Source organism: Hippocampus guttulatus, chromosome 17 (genome assembly GCF_054856545.1).
Source record: "Hippocampus guttulatus isolate MCC_2025c chromosome 17, RoL_Hgut_1.0, whole genome shotgun sequence".
Lineage (NCBI taxonomy): Eukaryota > Metazoa > Chordata > Actinopteri > Syngnathiformes > Syngnathidae > Hippocampus > Hippocampus guttulatus.
In genome coordinates, this window is record NC_141277.1 from 10668571 (window position 1) to 10686683 (window position 18113).

The 18113-nt window shown below is 43.0% G+C and overlaps 2 protein-coding genes across 11 annotated transcripts in view; both read right to left on the minus strand.

Annotated features, from left to right (window-relative positions):
- Window positions 1-21: 21 nt before the first annotated feature.
- Window positions 22-7881, minus strand: LOC147192097 (phospholipid-transporting ATPase ID-like). The gene is made up of 22 exons (XM_086135885.1): window positions 7813-7881; window positions 7646-7716; window positions 7242-7324; window positions 7002-7160; window positions 6794-6882; window positions 6469-6662; window positions 6194-6402; window positions 6068-6111; window positions 5386-5551; window positions 5123-5311; window positions 4425-4540; window positions 4192-4356; window positions 3891-4002; window positions 3709-3814; window positions 3431-3581; window positions 3145-3328; window positions 2844-3067; window positions 2591-2674; window positions 2261-2506; window positions 1074-1212; window positions 746-876; window positions 22-323 (listed from the first exon to the last, which is right to left on the minus strand). The coding sequence occupies exons 1-22, from the start codon at window positions 7864-7866 to the stop codon at window positions 81-83; spliced, it is 3159 nt and encodes a 1052-aa protein (XP_085992011.1). The 5' UTR covers window positions 7867-7881; the 3' UTR covers window positions 22-80.
- Window positions 7882-10885: 3004 nt separating this feature from the next.
- Window positions 10886-18113, minus strand: part of LOC147192098 (protein unc-13 homolog B-like) — a 52798-nt gene continuing 45570 nt past the window's right edge. For 3 of the 10 annotated variants that reach the window (XM_086135883.1, XM_086135874.1, XM_086135884.1), the window contains 15 exons: window positions 17711-17755; window positions 17598-17633; window positions 16689-16751; window positions 16383-16397; window positions 15777-15797; window positions 15327-15415; window positions 15086-15232; window positions 14877-15000; window positions 14727-14780; window positions 14571-14648; window positions 14031-14178; window positions 13824-13880; window positions 13424-13516; window positions 13136-13295; window positions 10886-12914 (listed from right to left, as the gene is read on the minus strand). In XM_086135883.1, the coding sequence (XP_085992009.1) occupies window positions 12629-12914; window positions 13136-13295; window positions 13424-13516; window positions 13824-13880; window positions 14031-14178; window positions 14571-14648; window positions 14727-14780; window positions 14877-15000; window positions 15086-15232; window positions 15327-15415; window positions 15777-15797; window positions 16383-16397; window positions 16689-16751; window positions 17598-17633; window positions 17711-17755 (1416 nt within the window). In that variant the 3' untranslated portion in view covers window positions 10886-12628. The remainder of the gene's footprint in view (window positions 12915-13135; window positions 13296-13423; window positions 13517-13823; window positions 13881-14030; window positions 14179-14570; window positions 14649-14726; window positions 14781-14876; window positions 15001-15085; window positions 15233-15326; window positions 15416-15776; window positions 15798-16382; window positions 16398-16688; window positions 16752-17597; window positions 17634-17710; window positions 17756-18113) is intronic. The other 7 variants (XM_086135875.1, XM_086135877.1, XM_086135878.1 and 4 more) reach the window with 7 other exon arrangements.

The window sequence follows — 18113 nt, forward strand, 5'->3', positions numbered from 1 at the left end:
ATAAACTGACTTCCACGGTGTCAGTAATGGGTAGTGGATGAGAAAGTAACATATGGTCTCAGTGAGATGCTACCTATTAATTAGTGCTTCTGCGGTTGATGCTCTGAATCCTTTGAGATTATACGGTAGAGCTGTGGCTCTTTGGTGTCATTGTTGCGACTCTTGACAGGACGTTTTAGCAGGAATCTTCGTGATGTCACCAGCTCGCCATAGCCCTGAGCATGAGAGAAGGCGTAGCTCGACCGCCGAGTGCTGACTCGCCTGGCTGGCGGACGGCAAGGAACAGGACCTGGTAGCCCCTCCTTACGCACCTTATATCTCACCTGTAGATAACAAAGTCACACCTCAAAATTTGAACACCCTGACAGAGCTACAAATTGGAAATTGTATTTGTGTTTTGGGAAAACTATGGCTCATGGTGAAGATTGTGAGGCCTGAAGTCCAGGCAGTAAAGAATGCTAGCGTTAGCCACGTGCCACAAAAAGGGCCAGTCTTGGTTTTGCTTCCATTGACTGATTAAATGTGCCACTTATCTGAAGCCACTGGTGTCAGCTAACACTCATCTGTGCTTCCAACAAAGCAGAATCGAGCTCTGCTTACCTTTTGGCTTTGACATGATAGCAGTGATGTCATACCAATATAGAGGTGGGAGGTTCTGCATGGTAATGGTTCGTACTCTATTTTGTAAGTGTCTTTGGATCTTCGCCTAGCCTAGCTAGTCATATAGCACCTAGGACTGTCATACCTTGTCATTGACGGTAGGCCGAAGTTGAATGACAATGAAACGGAAGGCCAACACCGGAAGACCACAGAGGAGGCATGTCAAGAAAATTGTCAGCCACACATTCGGCTGGCTCAGAGAGTTCCTTGCTGTGCCTGCAGCCCCAAACACAGGACGACACACGTCACAATTTGCAAAGCAAGCCAAAGAGATCAAAATGGGCCACTTCATGACATGCGACAGGATGCTAATCCTTTTCCTGAGCATGTTAATTAACACCGGGCTTATTCTTTGACAATCAAACAGCAACCTAGTGCTGGAGTAGTTCTTGTTCCAGCTTAAAGTGCCTCACCGATGAAAGGGAATACAGAGGTGAATATGGAGAACATGTCGTTGCTGTGCATGGCAAACGTGGTGGCGAAGTACAGTGTCAGGCTGCCCCACATAAAGGACTGGTTCACGGCTGTCCAGTAATTTGTGTCTAGACAAAGCTGAAACATTGACACAAAAAAAAGTAAATGTTATAAATATGAGAGCACATTCAGTATTAATTGCCACTCTCAGTTGTATGGGTAATCTAATTTTTAAAGGATTTACGATCAGAGTGGATTTATGACTATTTTTTTGGCATACATTGGTTATTATGTTGTATAAAAAACATGAATGCATTTTGAATGAATCAGTAATTGTCACCCGTTAATAATGTGCACATTAATTAAAATTTACTGTCGATACACACTATGCCCCTTGACACTGTGAACAACATCCTTGACTCTAAGTTTCTGCAATTTTTTGAAGGAGTCATCCTTCAAAATGAGTCACCCCATCCATCCATCCATCCATCCATCCATCCATCCATTTTCCGTTCCGCTTTATCCACACAAGGGTCGCAGGGGTGCTGGAGCCTATCCCAGCTGTCCTCGGTCAGTAGGCGGGGGTACACCCTGAACTGGTTGACAGCCAATTGCAGGGCACACAGACGAAAACCCATCCACGCCCACACTCATGCCTAGAGACAATTTAGAGTGTTCCATTAACCTGCCACGCATGTTTTTGGAATGTGGGAGGAAATCGGAGTACCCACAGAAAACCCACGCAGGTACGGGGAGAACATGCAAACTCCACACAGGAAGGCCGGAGCCGTGATCGAACCGTGCACCTCTGCACTGTGAGGACAACATGCTAACCAGTCGACTACCGGGCAGCCCCAAAATGAGTCAAAATCGTTTTATTATTTATTTATTTTTGAAGTGGGGCACTTCTAAACCATTGCCACTTAGAATCATCATGTCCTTGCTCTACCTTACTTCAGTCCTGTTAAATTTACAAACTTTTCATATGAGTCATCACTGATGGGGGAAGCCCAATAATGAAAATGACCACATATGACCATAATCTCTGGTTATTTGAAAAATAATTATTGAGATATTTGACTTGAATAAAGTCTGACAGTTTCTTTGGTCCCACTCTAAGTCCAAGATGTGTTATTGGGACAAAAGGATCGCTGAGTATGTGCTGCTACATGATGCCCTTCCTTACCTGGATGTTGACGACAAGAAGAAGACACGTCTGCACCACTAAAGCAAAAAACTGATAATCAGCAATGTCTTTGCCATCATCTGCGACCGTGTCGTGCATGGCCGCCCACGGGATGAAGAAAACAACGAGGGAGCTGTAGCAGCTGTGGATCATGCAGCACGCTATGGACTTCTTATTGAAGTAAATATTCAGAGGTCCCGGGGAGTAGAGCTGAGGATGCTGGAAACTCCAGCGTTCATTCACATCCTAGGGAAACAGACGGTGGGGAGAAAAGAAATGTGACGCAATCTCTCATGACATGATCGAATCCTATGCATACATGATGCATACCTGGTCAAAAAGACTCATGCCAAGCACAGGGAGGACTGTGTACACCACATTGTACATGCTGACAAACCACTGGTCATACACAGTCTATGAATTAGAAGAGACAAAATGAACAGGATCATGTATTTAATTTATTGACTGCGTTTATCAGTATATGTCACAAACATGGTTGTTAGAATACTGCCAAATAATACATGAGGTGTAGGCGTGAAACCTTGAGTTTATTTTTCCTTCAATATTCTTTCATGTTCCTCACCTGTGCCGAAAAGCCGCAAAAGAAGGCATACCAGACATGCACGAAGGTGAAGGTGAAGTTCTTGTAGAAGAAATATTGGAGAAACTTGCACATGCGCAGATATGACCAGCGCCCGTGCACCAGCAGCAAACGCTGCAGATAGCGGAACTGGGCAAAGGAGAAGTCACTGGAAAGAACAGCCTGCATGCCCTCCTGACCACTGATTCCGACACCAATATGTGCAGCTAGAAGAGCAATAAGGCCAAAAGGATGCTGAGCTTTTCTTAGCGTGGCTGTATCATCCGTCAGTGAGTTTACTGACCCTTGATCATGCTGACGTCGTTGGCCCCGTCCCCAATGGCTAGAGTGACCGCCTGTTTGTATTTTTTCACCAGTTCAACAACCTGGGCTTTCTGTAGTGGGGTGACCCTGCAGCAGATCACGGTTTGGCACATGCATGCCGTCCTTAATAGTTCCAACTCCAGGCCTTTCTCTAAGGCAAAGGCCTGAGCACCAAGAGGAAGATGAGGCAAAGGAAGTCAAATCTTCCTTCTTTGTAAAATGTTTTTTGGATTTCACAAATATAAGGAGGGTGAATGCCCACTTACCAGACTGTGTCCATTTATAACAAGTGCATATTCCCCATCCACTTTATCATCTTGAACAGTTTCGGTTCTTTGCATCCACAAGAGGCCTGAGTGAGCTTTGGTCACTTTTGGTTCTTTTGCTGCCGTCGGACACATTTTCTTTCTTGCACTTCTAAAAACAGAACAATGCAGAGATGGAGATATTGCTATTTTGTGGAGCGCTTTTGGTTCATGATGACAGTGCTTGACTAAATATGTCATGCTCAATATAATATGCAGCAACTTGAGATTTTACATACTGAAGCTCCTCTTTGACTCCTTCTGCTGTATTTGCGGAAATGGTGAAAACGTCCTTCATTTCCTCTCGCAGCATGTTGCAAGAATAGCCAATATTTTCTGCCGTCTCTGGCAGAAATGAGAATTTGCGAACATGAATTTATGAAATCACACACAAAAAAAATGGTATGTGGTCGAAAATAACCTTGTTTATCTCCAGTCAACACCCAGATTTTGATGTCAGCTTTGGCCAGCTGCTCTATTGTCTGAGGCACACCATCCTGCAACTTGTCTTCCACCGCCGTTGCTCCCAGAAGCTAAATCAAATGGTGTTAAACAAGTAAGAATATGTCTGTGAGACAGAAGTTTTACTATTACTAACGAAAGAAGATTGTCTTGAAAGGAAGATGCTATGGAAAAGAACCGATTCGACCTCAGCTGCCTCTGTCATCCTATGTCAGATAGCAGTCAAAGTTTTAAGCAAAGTAGTCAACCGGTGAACTGACCAACAAGTCTTTCTCAATCTCTTCATACAGCTCATGAAGTTTCTCGTCTCGTTCTCCGATAGTGGTGCTGGCCTCATGGTGGCGCCGCATCCACTCCTCCACATAGCTCTCCTCTAAGTCCTTGTAAGCCAGAACCAAGGTGCGGAGACCATCACCTGCGTATTCCTACAGTTGGGGTTGAGAAAAGCTGTTACAACAATTTATTATCCATTTCGGAGAAAATAAAAACTTACATTGAGGTGTCCGGTGGTGACACACTTGAGTGCGGTACAGCAGGTGTGCAGCCTCTCGTAGATGACGGTGTCTGCCCCTTTGCAATAAAGAGTCAGCCTCCCTTCAGGGTTGCGCACTGGAAGGCACAGCGAGGATGTGAAGTTCTTGATGAGTGATGCAGACACTCAGAATCAGACAATTCAGTCTTCAACTAAACGAACTACCATGTTTTTGGAATGTGGGAAGGAACCTCTAAACCGGTGGTGTCAAACATACGGCCCGCGGGCCGGAACCGGCCCCCAAGGAGGTTCAATCTGGCCCGCAGGGAAATTTAAAAGTGAAAAAATGCATTAAAGACACATAATAAAGTGCAATTCATGGATTATAAGAGAGTAGAAGACAACATTGTTTTGATCAGAGAAGAAAACAGCAGTCTCAATCTGTTCCTGAGACAGACCCAACACAGCAGATGCGCCAATGCTCCTTTATACCAAAACAAAGGAAAGACATGATATTTTGGTTATTTATAGCAAAGTTTGGTATAATGTTAATGGTCCGGCCCACTTGGCATCTACCGAGTCCGTATGTGGCCCCCAATGTAAAATGAGTTTGACACCCTCTGTTCTAAACCATGAGGCGGACATTCTCGAGACCACGGACATTCTGAAGACCAGGTTAAAATTGAGTCCTATGAACCCTCCACAGAAAGAGGTCTCACCTATGACTGACATCCTCTTGCGCACGTTATTGAAATCTAAAACGGCCAAAAGTTCATAGATGACTCGTGTGCCCAATTCCTCCACTGTGACGGTCTCTGGGGTGCGTGAACGGAACACAAAGCCAAAGTTTCTTGCAGCGGTGACCAGAGCACCTTCATCAGGGGACTGAGCCTGGTAATGAAGCTCCCCTTGGAGGAGAGCGGATAGAACATCAAACATGGGTTTTAACAGTAGACCATGCAGTGAGGAAAAGTTGGCTGACCCTCTGTTTTTTCCTCGGGCATCACTGTGTGGCACAGAGCCAACAAACGGAAGAATGCTTGAGCCTCCGAGTTGCCGTCCCTGACAGTGTCCACCAGATTGTGGTCGTGAAAAATGAACTTTGGATCGGCTCGTTGGTTCCATGTGAAATCGACCCTCGGTGTACTCTACAGGAAGAAAGATGAGTCTTTTCAAACTGAGATGTGCCGAACCTTGAAAAGGCAGGTTTGTCGGGAATGTGACTTGTCTTACAGGTGTCCACAAGCACCAGGCCTTGGACTTGTACCAATACATGGCACATTTTTTTTGGCGCCCACACAGAGAGCCTCATGACGATCAGAGTGTGAAAGAAGTTTTATTTTGAATATTAGGTGAAAATACATCTGTGTTTCTGTCAAAACACCCATCTCAGTTATGCCCGCAAGCTAGCAAAAACAAGAACCAAACATTTTTTGAAATGGGGCTGGGCAGGCCAAACAATTAGACAGTATTGGCTGGACTGGCTTGTTGAAGAAGAAAAAAAAAACGCAGAGCTGCCTTTAATTACAACAACTACATTGTATTGTTAATCACTTGTTTAAATATGGCTTGACATGAAACCACAACAGTGGTGCGAGTTTGCTGTTGTATTGAATTTGATTCGCGGGTGTACCAAATGATATAATCCCTTAAAACCATCTCACCTCTGTTATTTGAATCCTCTGTCCTGAAAAGTCCAAGAGCTCCCCTAAAACAAATGAACACCCGCTACATCAATATTCGGGGTTATTCATTTACTGTTTGTGTGTAGCTTTGAATATTCTGCTCACCAAAACTTTTGCCATTGATCGAGCACTTATTGAATGTCATGATGTTCTGCGTCAGGGTACCGGTCTTGTCGCTGAAGATATATTTAATCTGACCCAGCTCTTCATTCAGAGTGGTGGTCCTCGCCTCGGCTGGAGTGTCACTCTTGGGGTAGTACATTTTCCTGTCCCAGTCAATGTAAAAACTATTCACCAGACGGATGGCTTCCACGCTGAAAAGAAAACGGGTCGTGTGATGCAAACTGACAGTGTCGTAATTAATCGGCGTCACGAAATACCTGACAAAGAGAGACATGGGCACCACCGTGTTCAGGAGAATTACATAAGACCAGAAGCAGAGGAATGATGAGAGAGGAGCATCGATGCCTGGTTCTGAAGGGAGGAACACAGTGAAAACGGAGCCCTCCGACATCTCCCAAATGGCATGGCCAACGGCCAGAACGGAGCACATGGACAGCAGGAAAACAAAAATCTGATCGGTGAAAGAAAAGAGCTTATGAAGCGAAATCTGCCCACCAGGTCGTCGCACTGGTCAACATAACTTTGCTAACTATAATTCAACTTTTTTTGCTTCTGACAAGTAAAGGCGTGATTGGAACTCACACAAAGCACCAAGATGTTCATGAGGTGGTCAATGCTCGTCCTTTTGAATGTTGTCTTTCCACTGTTCTGTATCAACTTGGTGTCTGGGCCTACAAAAGTCGAAACTCATGTTAAATTGATCTCATTGTGACACATGTTCAGCAAAATTGAAAAGTCAAAATTTGACCAAAACGTTTGGGTGAAAAATTATTTCGGGATCTTCATTTACCTCCAAAGATAACTAGTCCAAAGCACCACTCTGTATTTCTCAGAGTGCATCCACGCAGAAGCACTTTGTCATTGTCCAAAGAATATGTTTGCCCATTTACTGTGAGTGTCCCTTTAAAAATTTCCAGACGATTGTTTGGAGGCTCGCATTTAATTTCTCCTGGGAAACATATGGGGTTATGTTTGTGCACATATTTGGAAAAGTCAGAACATGACCAAAATTGCCCACTGAAGTTCTCACCGTTGAAGCTGGACAGTGCTTCAGTGTCGTCTCCCATCGCTCCAGTGACAGTCAGTGCCTGTCTCACCTTCAGATTGGTTTCACTGGGGGAAGGAAGGGGGTGGGGGGGGGGGGGGACCATGAGCACATTAGATTCCAATCATCTTTCTAATGATTAGAAGGATGATTGGAGACGGGATCGAACCCACGACCTCTGCACTGTGAGCTCGACGCGTTAACCACTGGACCACCGGGCCGCCACTCTATATATTGTCTCTAATTATAATAATGTGTACATTGTTGAATATATGACACATTTAAAAAATTATGATCTTCAACTGATGTGTACGCGCAGACACACACATGTAGACACAAACGGACCATAACCCTGACACAAATTCAAATTAATACGTACAAGGACATACCCGTCTAATTCAGCCGTTTTAACATAAACCACATTGAGAGGCTCACTGCTGGAGAGTAAAAGAAGGTCTGCCTGGAAAACAAACACATAGCAGGACGACACCAAATAGGCCACTAAAAAGGAATAAAAAGTGATTTTTGCGACATCGTGTAATACGGTGGCACTTACTGTGACAAAGTGGTTATTTTCCAGTTTGACTATATCTCCAACGTGAACATTCATCCATTTTTCAGTTCTCAGTCTGACAAAATGAAAACATCGGGACAATATTAAAGCAAGCACTTCACTCTAACAACTAAATGTTCTAATTTATCATGCAATATTCACAGAAGATTTCAAAAGAGCCAAATGACTCACTCTCCATCAACGACGACGCTCACTTCACGGTTATTCACTAGGTTGTCACTTTTGTGTCTGTTCTGTTCATAAAATAGGAGTCCAGACATAGAAAGTATGATGTTGCTGTTTGCTTGCTTAAAAAAAAAAAAAGTCTATTGTAATCTGCTCACTATGTCATCAGAGGCATCTTTGACCGCCGTGATGGAGAGCACCAAAATTAGAAGAGCGGCTGTGGTAAACCAGGCGAGCGAGGAGATTTGTGGGATGAGCTGTCAAAAGACACGCACATGCAAACACACAAAATTGGAATCAAAATTGCAACATCAGATAGCAAATATATGATGTATTATTTCAAAAGGGGGTATATATTCATACAGTGTAGACTGAAAATAAATGGAATCCTAAAAACTGCATGGAACTATTGAGGCCTGTCGTATCTTAAGCCCACATCAAGAGCTGTATTGCAGTATTAGAAGAGCAACTGAAAACAAATCTGAAGTCTACCTGAAGTGTAAAGAGGAAGAGGAAAAAGCAGTTGGCGAGCCTCCTGAACTGCTCGAAAAGGTTCAGCGGCAGAAAGGTGAAGATGTTGTATTTGGACGTCTTGATGTCATTATCCTGAAGAAGGAAGAAGTCAAATGTGAAAATCAAAAAAAAAATAATATTAGTGCATTGTGATTTCCTCTGTACTCACAGCATAACGGTAAGAAAGGTTGAACGCTCTGTCATTAGCTCGCAATCGTCTCTCCGCCTCTGTTGAGAAGATAAAATACAAAAAAATTGTTTTGGGTAAAAACAACACAATTTGCAGAAACGTCACACAGTTCGGCCAAGAAGTATACGGACAGTTAATTTGTATTATTTTTCCTCTTTTTTTTAAAATTAAATGTGAAAATTAAAGACGTTCGGCTTTAATTTAGCAGGATTGAATACCTGCATTTTCTAAGTCTGAATCATGTGGTAAATTGACATACTTGCAGCCAGCATTTGGAATCTTTGACTGAAAATAATTTGCAGCAAGTGACTGTGAGGCACTTCGAACGAGTGCACGTCACCGAATTGTCCAAATACTTTTGCAGCAAATTTTCGCAAGCAAGTACATCGTCAAACAATCGACTCACCTCGCTTGTTCTGCTGCCCAAACATCTGACCGAAGCAGGACACTCCTGATCCCATTTTATCTCTGTTTTTCTGAATGAAATATGCGGAGGAACATGATTATTTTTGTTGCACTGGTAATCAATCCAGAACTCTGTTAACTTGGGTTATTCCTGATGTGTTGTTTTGTATTATTTTGTCATTCTTTTGTTAACTTTTCTTTTGATGGCGGCGCGGACACCCGCAGCGGCTCCTCTTGTTTTGTGTTGAGAGGGAAGAAATTTCATCTGTGCTGTATGTTTTACATAAAGTACATTTGACAATAAAGTTTATCCAATCCAATCCAATACTCTTCACAACCAACTGACAATTTAACGCGCACACACAAAAAAAAAAGACAACAAGAGCATGCGATGGACTTGCAACTATTCCTTGACAATGTAACGGATGCCTTACTAATGTTGTGCCACTCCCTGCTCAACCCTTTGAACGAAAGTTAAATCTTTGACTCAAGATATGTAGCCAGAAAGATAATGTTGCTGATACGACTGCAGGCTTTTGACAGGCTTTCTTGTTTTTTCCCCCCGTGCAATAGTAAAGCACCCAATGAGTTGATAATACCGATTTTGTTAAATATTTTTGGATGAGGCGGCCCGGTAGTCCAGTGGTTAGCACGTCGACTTCACAGTGCAGAGGTACCGGGTTCGATTCCAGCTCCGGCCTCCCTGTGTGGAGTTTGCATGTTCTCCCCGGGCCTGCGTGGGTTTTCTCCGGGTGCTCCGGTTTCCTCCCACATTCCAAAAACATGCATGGCAGGTTGATTGGACGCTCTAAATTGTCCCTAGGTGTGAGTGTGGGCGTGGATGGTTGTTCGTCTCTGTGTGCCCTGCGATTGGCTGGCAACCGATTCAGGGTGTCCCCCGCCTACTGCCCGAAGACGGCTGGGATAGGCTCCAGCACCCCCCGCGACCCTAGTGAGGATCAAGCGGTTCGGAAAATGGATGGATGGATTTTTGGATGATGATATTGAGGACATTTTATTTCCTATTTATAATTTAAACCAAAAATATAAAACATTGCAAAGCCTACATTTGGATTCTTTTCTTGATTTCCAAAGAGATAAAATCACGTCATATTCAAAATTAAATCAGTGTCATTTCAGTACTTGCATGATGACTTATGGTACATGGACAAAAAAAAAAAAGAGGGAACAATTATAAAACAAAAAAAAAGGAAACATTGTGTGCACTCACTTTGGACTTTCAGACCCCAACCTGGTACAGAGTTGAGAACCAGGAGGTTCTGCTGGATGAAAGACGGGCAGGATGGAAGAAGTGGTGAGATATGAGCCACCCAGCCAAAAATTTTGGTTCAAAAATGAGGAGCTGGGATCCTAGTGAACCTCCTGGTGCAGAGCGCGTGTAAACAATGAGGCAATCTTTGGACCGGGATGGTGACACAGCATGGGCAGTAAAACAACAGTTGCGATGAATGGCCATGGTTAATTAAAAGCAACAAACTGGTCTTGGCAGGTCGACACTTCGGGTGAGTGTGCATGATCACAATAAAACTTATCAGTCCCATTACCTTTATCAGCATCATAAATATATCATTTTACTTCTCGGACAATCAAGAAGCTTCAAATTTCAAATTGTCTTTTATGAGACATGTACACCGGATAGATTTGTTGCTTATTTGAATTTAATTAATTGGGCTTCTGCGCTGGAGAGTTTTGACGTGATGCATATTCCTAAAAGTTAGTATGGTACTAAATTGTGATGAATCACCAAAAATCAGGGACTCGTTTCAAGAGACACGTACTTTATACAAAACGAATTGGGATGTTTCAATGGCAACAAAATGACAAAATCTCCCACATTCAATTCATAAACTGGACTGTACATATTCAATCTTGCAGTCACACAAAGGAGTGAACATAACATAACACATGCAGGAAAACAAAATTTTCAAAAATGGCACAAGGAGCATGTACAGTGTATTACATAAAATATTTAATCTATTTCCTTTCTACGGGTCATCGTTAAAAATTGAGGCGCCTCAATGTTGAGGTTGCCATATTGTATTAACATACTTCATTACGACTGCCATTTTAAAAATGTCTTGATGGCACACGAGGATTACTGTTAGCATCAAACTAAAAATCTCTTACACTCGCATTTTGTTTCCAGATAATTAAAAAGACAATACGCACACACACACACACACACACACACACACACACACACACACACACACACCATTAAGAGACTAAAACATATGTAGCTATAGCATATACAGAAACAATAGAAGGTAAAAAAAAAAAAAGAGAGAAAAGAGAGGAATATCACTTGGAACTTGGGAATGGGCTAAGAGGTAGAAAACCTCACAGCAGAAATATCAACAACAATGTTCAATCACAGTAAGGCAACTGAAGAAAGCATGAGCAGAACAAAACAAGAAATCGGGTTGGCCGACGAACTTAAGAGGAAACGTATATGGACTCTTCACATTATTTTTTGTAAACCTGGAAGCTTTCCAACGGGTTTTCCTTGATTTGATAGTGTCTGAAAAAGGTGGACTGTGAAAGTTAAAGACTATGTCTCCCAAATATTTCCTGTATGGAAGCATTATCGTTTATTGTTTACGCACTCCGGCTCTTCGTAATTCATCACCCGTCTACATGTAAACCATCAGTTCGTAAACACTTCAGAATCAACTCAGAAGTTTTTTTTTTTCTGTTGAGTATCAATTATACACACACACACACACACACGACAAATAACTTGTAACAACACGGCGGCAGCAAAAACTGTGCAAAAATCATGAACATAACCTTAGGAACATGGACGCATAAAAAAATAAATAGTTAAAATAAATAAATAAATAAAACGTCTTTCCAAGAGTGACTTCACTTTGCATATCTACACGAGGAGTTTAAAAAAAAATCATTTCAGTGTTTATATACTTTGAGTGGACTACTGATGAGATTGTTGTGTACTGAAGGGAACCAAGGATCTTTCATATTGTGGTCTGAACACTTCCAAATGGCACAAGGCACCTATTCAAGTCACCCAGTGGTAAAATGAGCTTTTCTTCAAATTTGATCACCTTTGACACCGAACAGTTGCTCACTGAACTGAGATGAAACTGATTGTCATCTTCACGTTACTCAAAAGCACCAACGTGGACTTTTGAGCATTTCAAATGACTTCATTTGACACATTCACAGTTTTGGACTTGGAGTGTAAGGCATCAAAATTGGCGGCCAAAGCAGGCAGAGGCCTGGGCGTTTTTTTTTTTTTTTTTTTTTGGACAACACTGTGGAGATGGGAGTCCTTGAGGATATGGTGTGCACAAACAGCTAATGAGAGAGATTTAAAAAGAAAAAAAAGGCTGATTAAATTAAGTGGAACATTTGAGGATGAGGAACACAAAGTGTGTTTGTGTGCCTTCCCAATGGGAACGCGTATACGTGTTCTTGCTAAGGTGCCACCAAACAGTCAATGACGTTGACGGTTGAGAAAAGTCTGTTCATGGGAGATTCAGTTCATTTGCCCTCTTCAGCTGATCTGGTTTCCGACTTGAGGCGTACAAATTCCTTTGCCACGTCATCGTTGGAGCGCTGCGACAAGATCCTCATGGCGGTGAGGCCTGTGTCGTCCATGTGGATGCACTGAGCCAGTGGGCACCAGCAGGCACAGTTGCCCTTCTCCATGATGTCTCTTAACTGGATCACCGATAAGCCCACCACCCGGTCAGCTCGGCCGAAGCAGTAGTCCTTGACGCACACTTGCAGCTCGTAGCACTCAAAACCATCCTGGTTTCCAAGGATGCTGTGGAGTGGGGGGGGGGGGGGGGGGTAGACAGAGAGAAAGAGAGAGAGATGCATTTACGCCTCGGGGCAAGTAACACGATTCAATTTTTTTTGCCTTTTACTCATTTACTGTCATTCCCTTCTTTATTAACCCTTTGAGGTGCAGCGGTTAATACAGTGGACAGCATATGCATGAAAGGGTTCGAAAGCTACAAAAACAAGAACCGTGGTTCTACTCACAAGTAGAAGATCTCGTTGAACTTGGGAGACCAGCTGTTGTTCTTGGATTTGGTCTGGAATTTACGTTTCTTGTCACTGAGGTGCGGTCCGATCATGGTGAGCTCCACAAAGGGCCGGAACATTCCAGTGGTCTGCCACTTCAAATCAGTGGCTGCCACAACTGCAAATGAAGGCAAAAAACAAACAAACCCCAAAACAAAACAAGTGAGCATTGACAGTTGATGGGCCAAAAACTTTTTTTTTTTTTGAAATGCCATAATGCCATTTGGTCAGTGAGTGCTTTGTGACCTTTGGCGGAAACTTTGCGTTCTCCACTTTTAGGATGAGTGTGGAGCTCAACCTGGACGGACACCTCTCCAATCGGGTTGGACACACCTGAACCTATTTGAATGCAAAAACACATGGTGTATTAATGACTTTGCCCATTGAAAAAAACCAAAAAAAACATAAAAGGATTTCAACTATTGAGTTAGGATAAGATGTGGATGCTTTTTGAGGTTGTGTTCATGGTTAAAATACTCTAGTGGCACTTAACTCATTCAGTACCAGCCAATTCTAGACCAAGTCTGAAAAGACGTTTAAAAACGTCTTTGGGAGTGAATGAGTTAATGACAACAAATGCATCAGGACAGAGAGATGGGGGGTGCGCGGTGAGAGAGGTCACATGCTTTACGGTGATGAAACCTACCCCTGCTGGGCTGTATTTTTTCATTGGGAGTTAACCTAATACCCTTTCCATTGTGCACTAGCACATACGCAGCAATGGGAAATAAAGAGAAGACAGCAAAAAGAGTCAAGTGTGGGGAAACAGCTTTTAAAAAACGCCGACCAAATCTAGACGTCACAGCACCGTCTAAAGGTTCATTCGGGGGAAATCTTACTTCCAATAGCTTACCTTGTGCATGTTGACTGGTCACAAATGTCTTGATGAGTGTGTCTGTGGTCTGAGTGTAGAGGGACAGGGTGTGACGAAGTGAGGACAGCTCGGCACTCTTTTCCAGGAAGGCCTTCTTCAGACCATTCCCTCCTGCGTGGAAGTATTGCTGCAAAAAAAAAACAAAAAGCGACCGTCAAAGCTTATTTCCCATGTTGCTGTTTGGTATGAACTGATACTGATAATGTCTGCAGGGGGCCATGTCACTATGCGGAGCGCACAAACATGGCAATGGGTTCTGATAAAAAGCACAGAGAAATAAATGCGGACTCTTTTATTACTACTGCTTTTATTGATTCATTTATTGATACCAGGGATGGGCAACGTAAATGCTGAATGGGCTACAATTTTCATCATCGCCGCTAGGGGACGATGTAGGACCACAAACTTCCGAACCAGATGAATGGGGGAAAAATGCCATTTTGAATATGGACAAAATATGTGCGAAAATCAGTGTATAAGTGAGATCCATTGAAATGCATTGGAAAAAAAAACCCTGACCTTAATCGTGTCCAGTGCAACATCCATCACGGCACACTGCCTCGGAGACAGGCTCTTTGCCTCCCCCGCCATATGATCCTATCGAAAAATTCCAGTCAGACTAGTGTTAAAAAAAATAGTCATGACATTGAGTCAGTATATCAGGAGCAGCCTTACTTTGAGTTTGGAAAGTTGACCGAGCTCTTTTGCAGCTGAGAGTATCTGCGCACCCTGAAAAATATGCACAAGATACATTTTCTTGTCAACCGCAACTCAAATAAATCAGCATAATAACGCATTCTAACCAAACGCAAATCATACACTTACGAAGGTGTCATTGCCCTGGGGCAGGACAATAGTCTTCTCCAAATTGGTCATCACAATCCTCCACAGTTCCTTGAGCACACGTTTCAAAACAGTCTTCTCGCAAATGGTTGCAAACAGCGTCAACCTGTAGAATCGAGGCCATGCAGGAAAATGTGATGAAATGTTTCGGCCCATTACGGTGATCATGCAAGGAAAGTGCAACCACTTACTTCCCATCCAGGAAATCCATAAGTGGTCGGAGCATGTTATCAGAGTCGGCCTCCACTTGGCTTTTCGTGTTGGCGTTGAGCGGCCCTTTTATCTGGTATAGCAAAGACGCCATCTGACGCACGCAGTCATTGATGCGGCTCTGGAAACTGGAAGTGTCACACGGAAGTTGGCATCGATGCATGTGGAATCGAGCGTGAGGCCTAAGTGTGTACTTGGAAATGTGCGTGGGGGGGGTTCTACCTGTTCCCAAATGTACCGCTGAGCTCATCCAGCACGCTATTGAGCTTCACTTGCAGGTTGTTCAGCAGATCACTTGCCTCAGTGTCCATCTGCAGAAGGAATACACACAAAACATGCAAGTATTAGCTAAACGGAGAGAGAGAGAGCGAGAGAGAATGCAAACACATACGGCACACATCTTCATCGACGAGTTGAAAATACTGCTTTATTTTACAAAACATTTCCATTTGCGGGAAGGGAAAAAGGAAGAGGAAAATGTCTCTACAGCAGAGCTAAGCCGGCCATCCAAAGGCATCATCTGAATAAATGTGGTGTTTTTTGAAATCAAGAGTTACTATGCAGGACCACTGAAGGAATATGCAAACTTTTTTTTTTTTTTTTGCTAGGTGGCACTGAGGGAAGGCTTCAGGGCGGAATGGAAGTGACAAAAAGGATCGACGTGTTTCTTACCTTCTCTACTGGAGTATCCAGCTTAACGTGGTAGCAATGTCAGACAATGGTTTAGTACAGTGGTGGGCAAACTACGGCCCACGGGCCGAATCCGGCCCGTTGGTCTTTTTAATCCGGCCCGCCGAAGGTTGGTCCACAATTAAGGTTCGATGTGAATGATTGCATTCATTTCAATTGGACTTGTAATGACAGGCATTTTACCGCCAGGTGGCGCATTGACTTGAAGTTGCAGAACACGGGGGGGCAGGGCAATCTTTTCGACCACCTAGTACCTCTGTATCGCTCTACTTCTACTGGTCTGATCACAACCCATCTGCAGCGATGCACAGGCTAAAATAGGTCATCAACAACACTTTTGTCATTTAAAAAAAGTATATTAATACCGTACTTTCATGCTTTTGTTCTGTTGATGTTTGATATGGACTGTCAACAAATGCAGTTTTTTTTTTAAATGTACCATAGCTCGTGCTGACCTGGCCCTTCTGTCAAATTTTAAAAGTCAATGCGGCCCCCGAGCCAAAAAGTTTGCCCACCCCTGGTTTAGTACATCAATAAACACTAATCATTTCAAAAAATATGCTGCAAGTTAATCATATTGACACCCACCTTCTCCCTGTCAGTCTAATGCAAAATATAGTTGAGAGGGCGTGAGGGTGCACAGATTAAAAAAAAAGGCAAAAAAAAGTAGTCAGCAAAAACTCTTCCAGAGGAAATGAGTGAAGCGATATTAGGAAAGGCCTTGGAACAGATTGACTAATGGCTGTTGTCACCAGAAATGATATTACACACACACCCGGTGAAATTCCACAAGAGGTTTAGCTGTCAACGTAATAATGATGTTACTGGGAGCAGAAATAGGATGGAAAACAATTCACATGAATGATTTGGGCTACACTTAAGACCGCAACAAACCTCCACCTGAATTTTGTCCCCTTCCTCCCTTATTTCCTCTTCTTCGTCCTCACTCTCCGCAAACTGACACAGAGGCAGTGAAAAGATGATGTTAAATCTCAATGCCAAAACCAGAATCAAAAGACGATGGTGCATCGGGAGGGGGGGGAGTCATGTAATTCAATGCAAACATGGATCACACACATGTTTGCATATGCAGTACAGTAACTTGCCTGACATGCTAGCATTTTATTGTTGCACTATGGGGGGGGGGGGGTTGACAAAACCTCATGGTATCTCCATGGAAGTGGTGGCAGCCTGAATAATGAGGAAAGCTTAAAAAAGGGCTTCATTTCAAAAACATTCCAAATGAATTAACTCACAAGACCCCAAACAAACAAACCAAAAAAAAAAAACGTTACAAATGTCCATCATCAATCACTGATTTACTGTACGCAGTCCATTTTACTGCTCACGTCATTCGATGCACCCGCCCAATTCAATGAGATCCAAGACCAGAGCTATTATTAAACGAAAATATGCCTCATTTTTGAATTGGATTTTGAATCCACAGTTGTAACTGCAAACTAAAACTACAAAAATGAACAAATTGTTCAATTGAACTCAGCGGCAATCAGAAATTAACAGTACACAAAGGCTATATATATATATTTTTTTTGTACAGCCCTTGTATTGAATTTCATTCAACTGAGCAAGGGTACCTAATGAAGTGGCTAGCCTGTCTCCATCGCGTGAAAAAAAAAATGTTCATCGCCCCCCACATCACAGCGCAGTGACCACGACTAATTTTCTCACAGATGACGTACACGAGTGCCATCACTATGTTCCACTTACTCCAAATAAGTCACTATGTCTATCTGTCAATCCGACCACAACTATTTAACAACTACTGTACGAACAAGTACGCACCAGAGCCACTGCGTCCTCATGGGCAGTGATCGCCTGCTGTTTAAGACGGACAAAAATGGGACAAGACATTTTAATTTCCTTTCCGTCAGAACCACACAGTGCTGACAACCTACCTCTTCTTCGGCTATTTCCTCTTCCTCTTCCATCAACTGCTTTTGCTTTAAAAGTAGATTGAACACACTGGTTGAAATCAAAATGGCTGACCGACTCGCATGGAACTGACCACTGCAGCCACAAGGAGCTCTACATTAGAGAACGACACTCGCTCGGGATTCAAACAGGAAGCCAAAACGAGATGGAAGTCGACCACAGTCCTACAGCTACTGTACACGTGGAAATAATCTCAATATCTTTTTTTCCACAACAAGAAATTCCTAAACAGTCTTGATAAAGAGCGACGCAACCATATTACTTGACGAATACTGTTCGTAGCAACGATCGCTCTGTGGTAACACCTAAATTCTTCATGTCTTTTCCCGCTTGACTCAAACGTGTTTGGCATTTGTAAAATGCTTC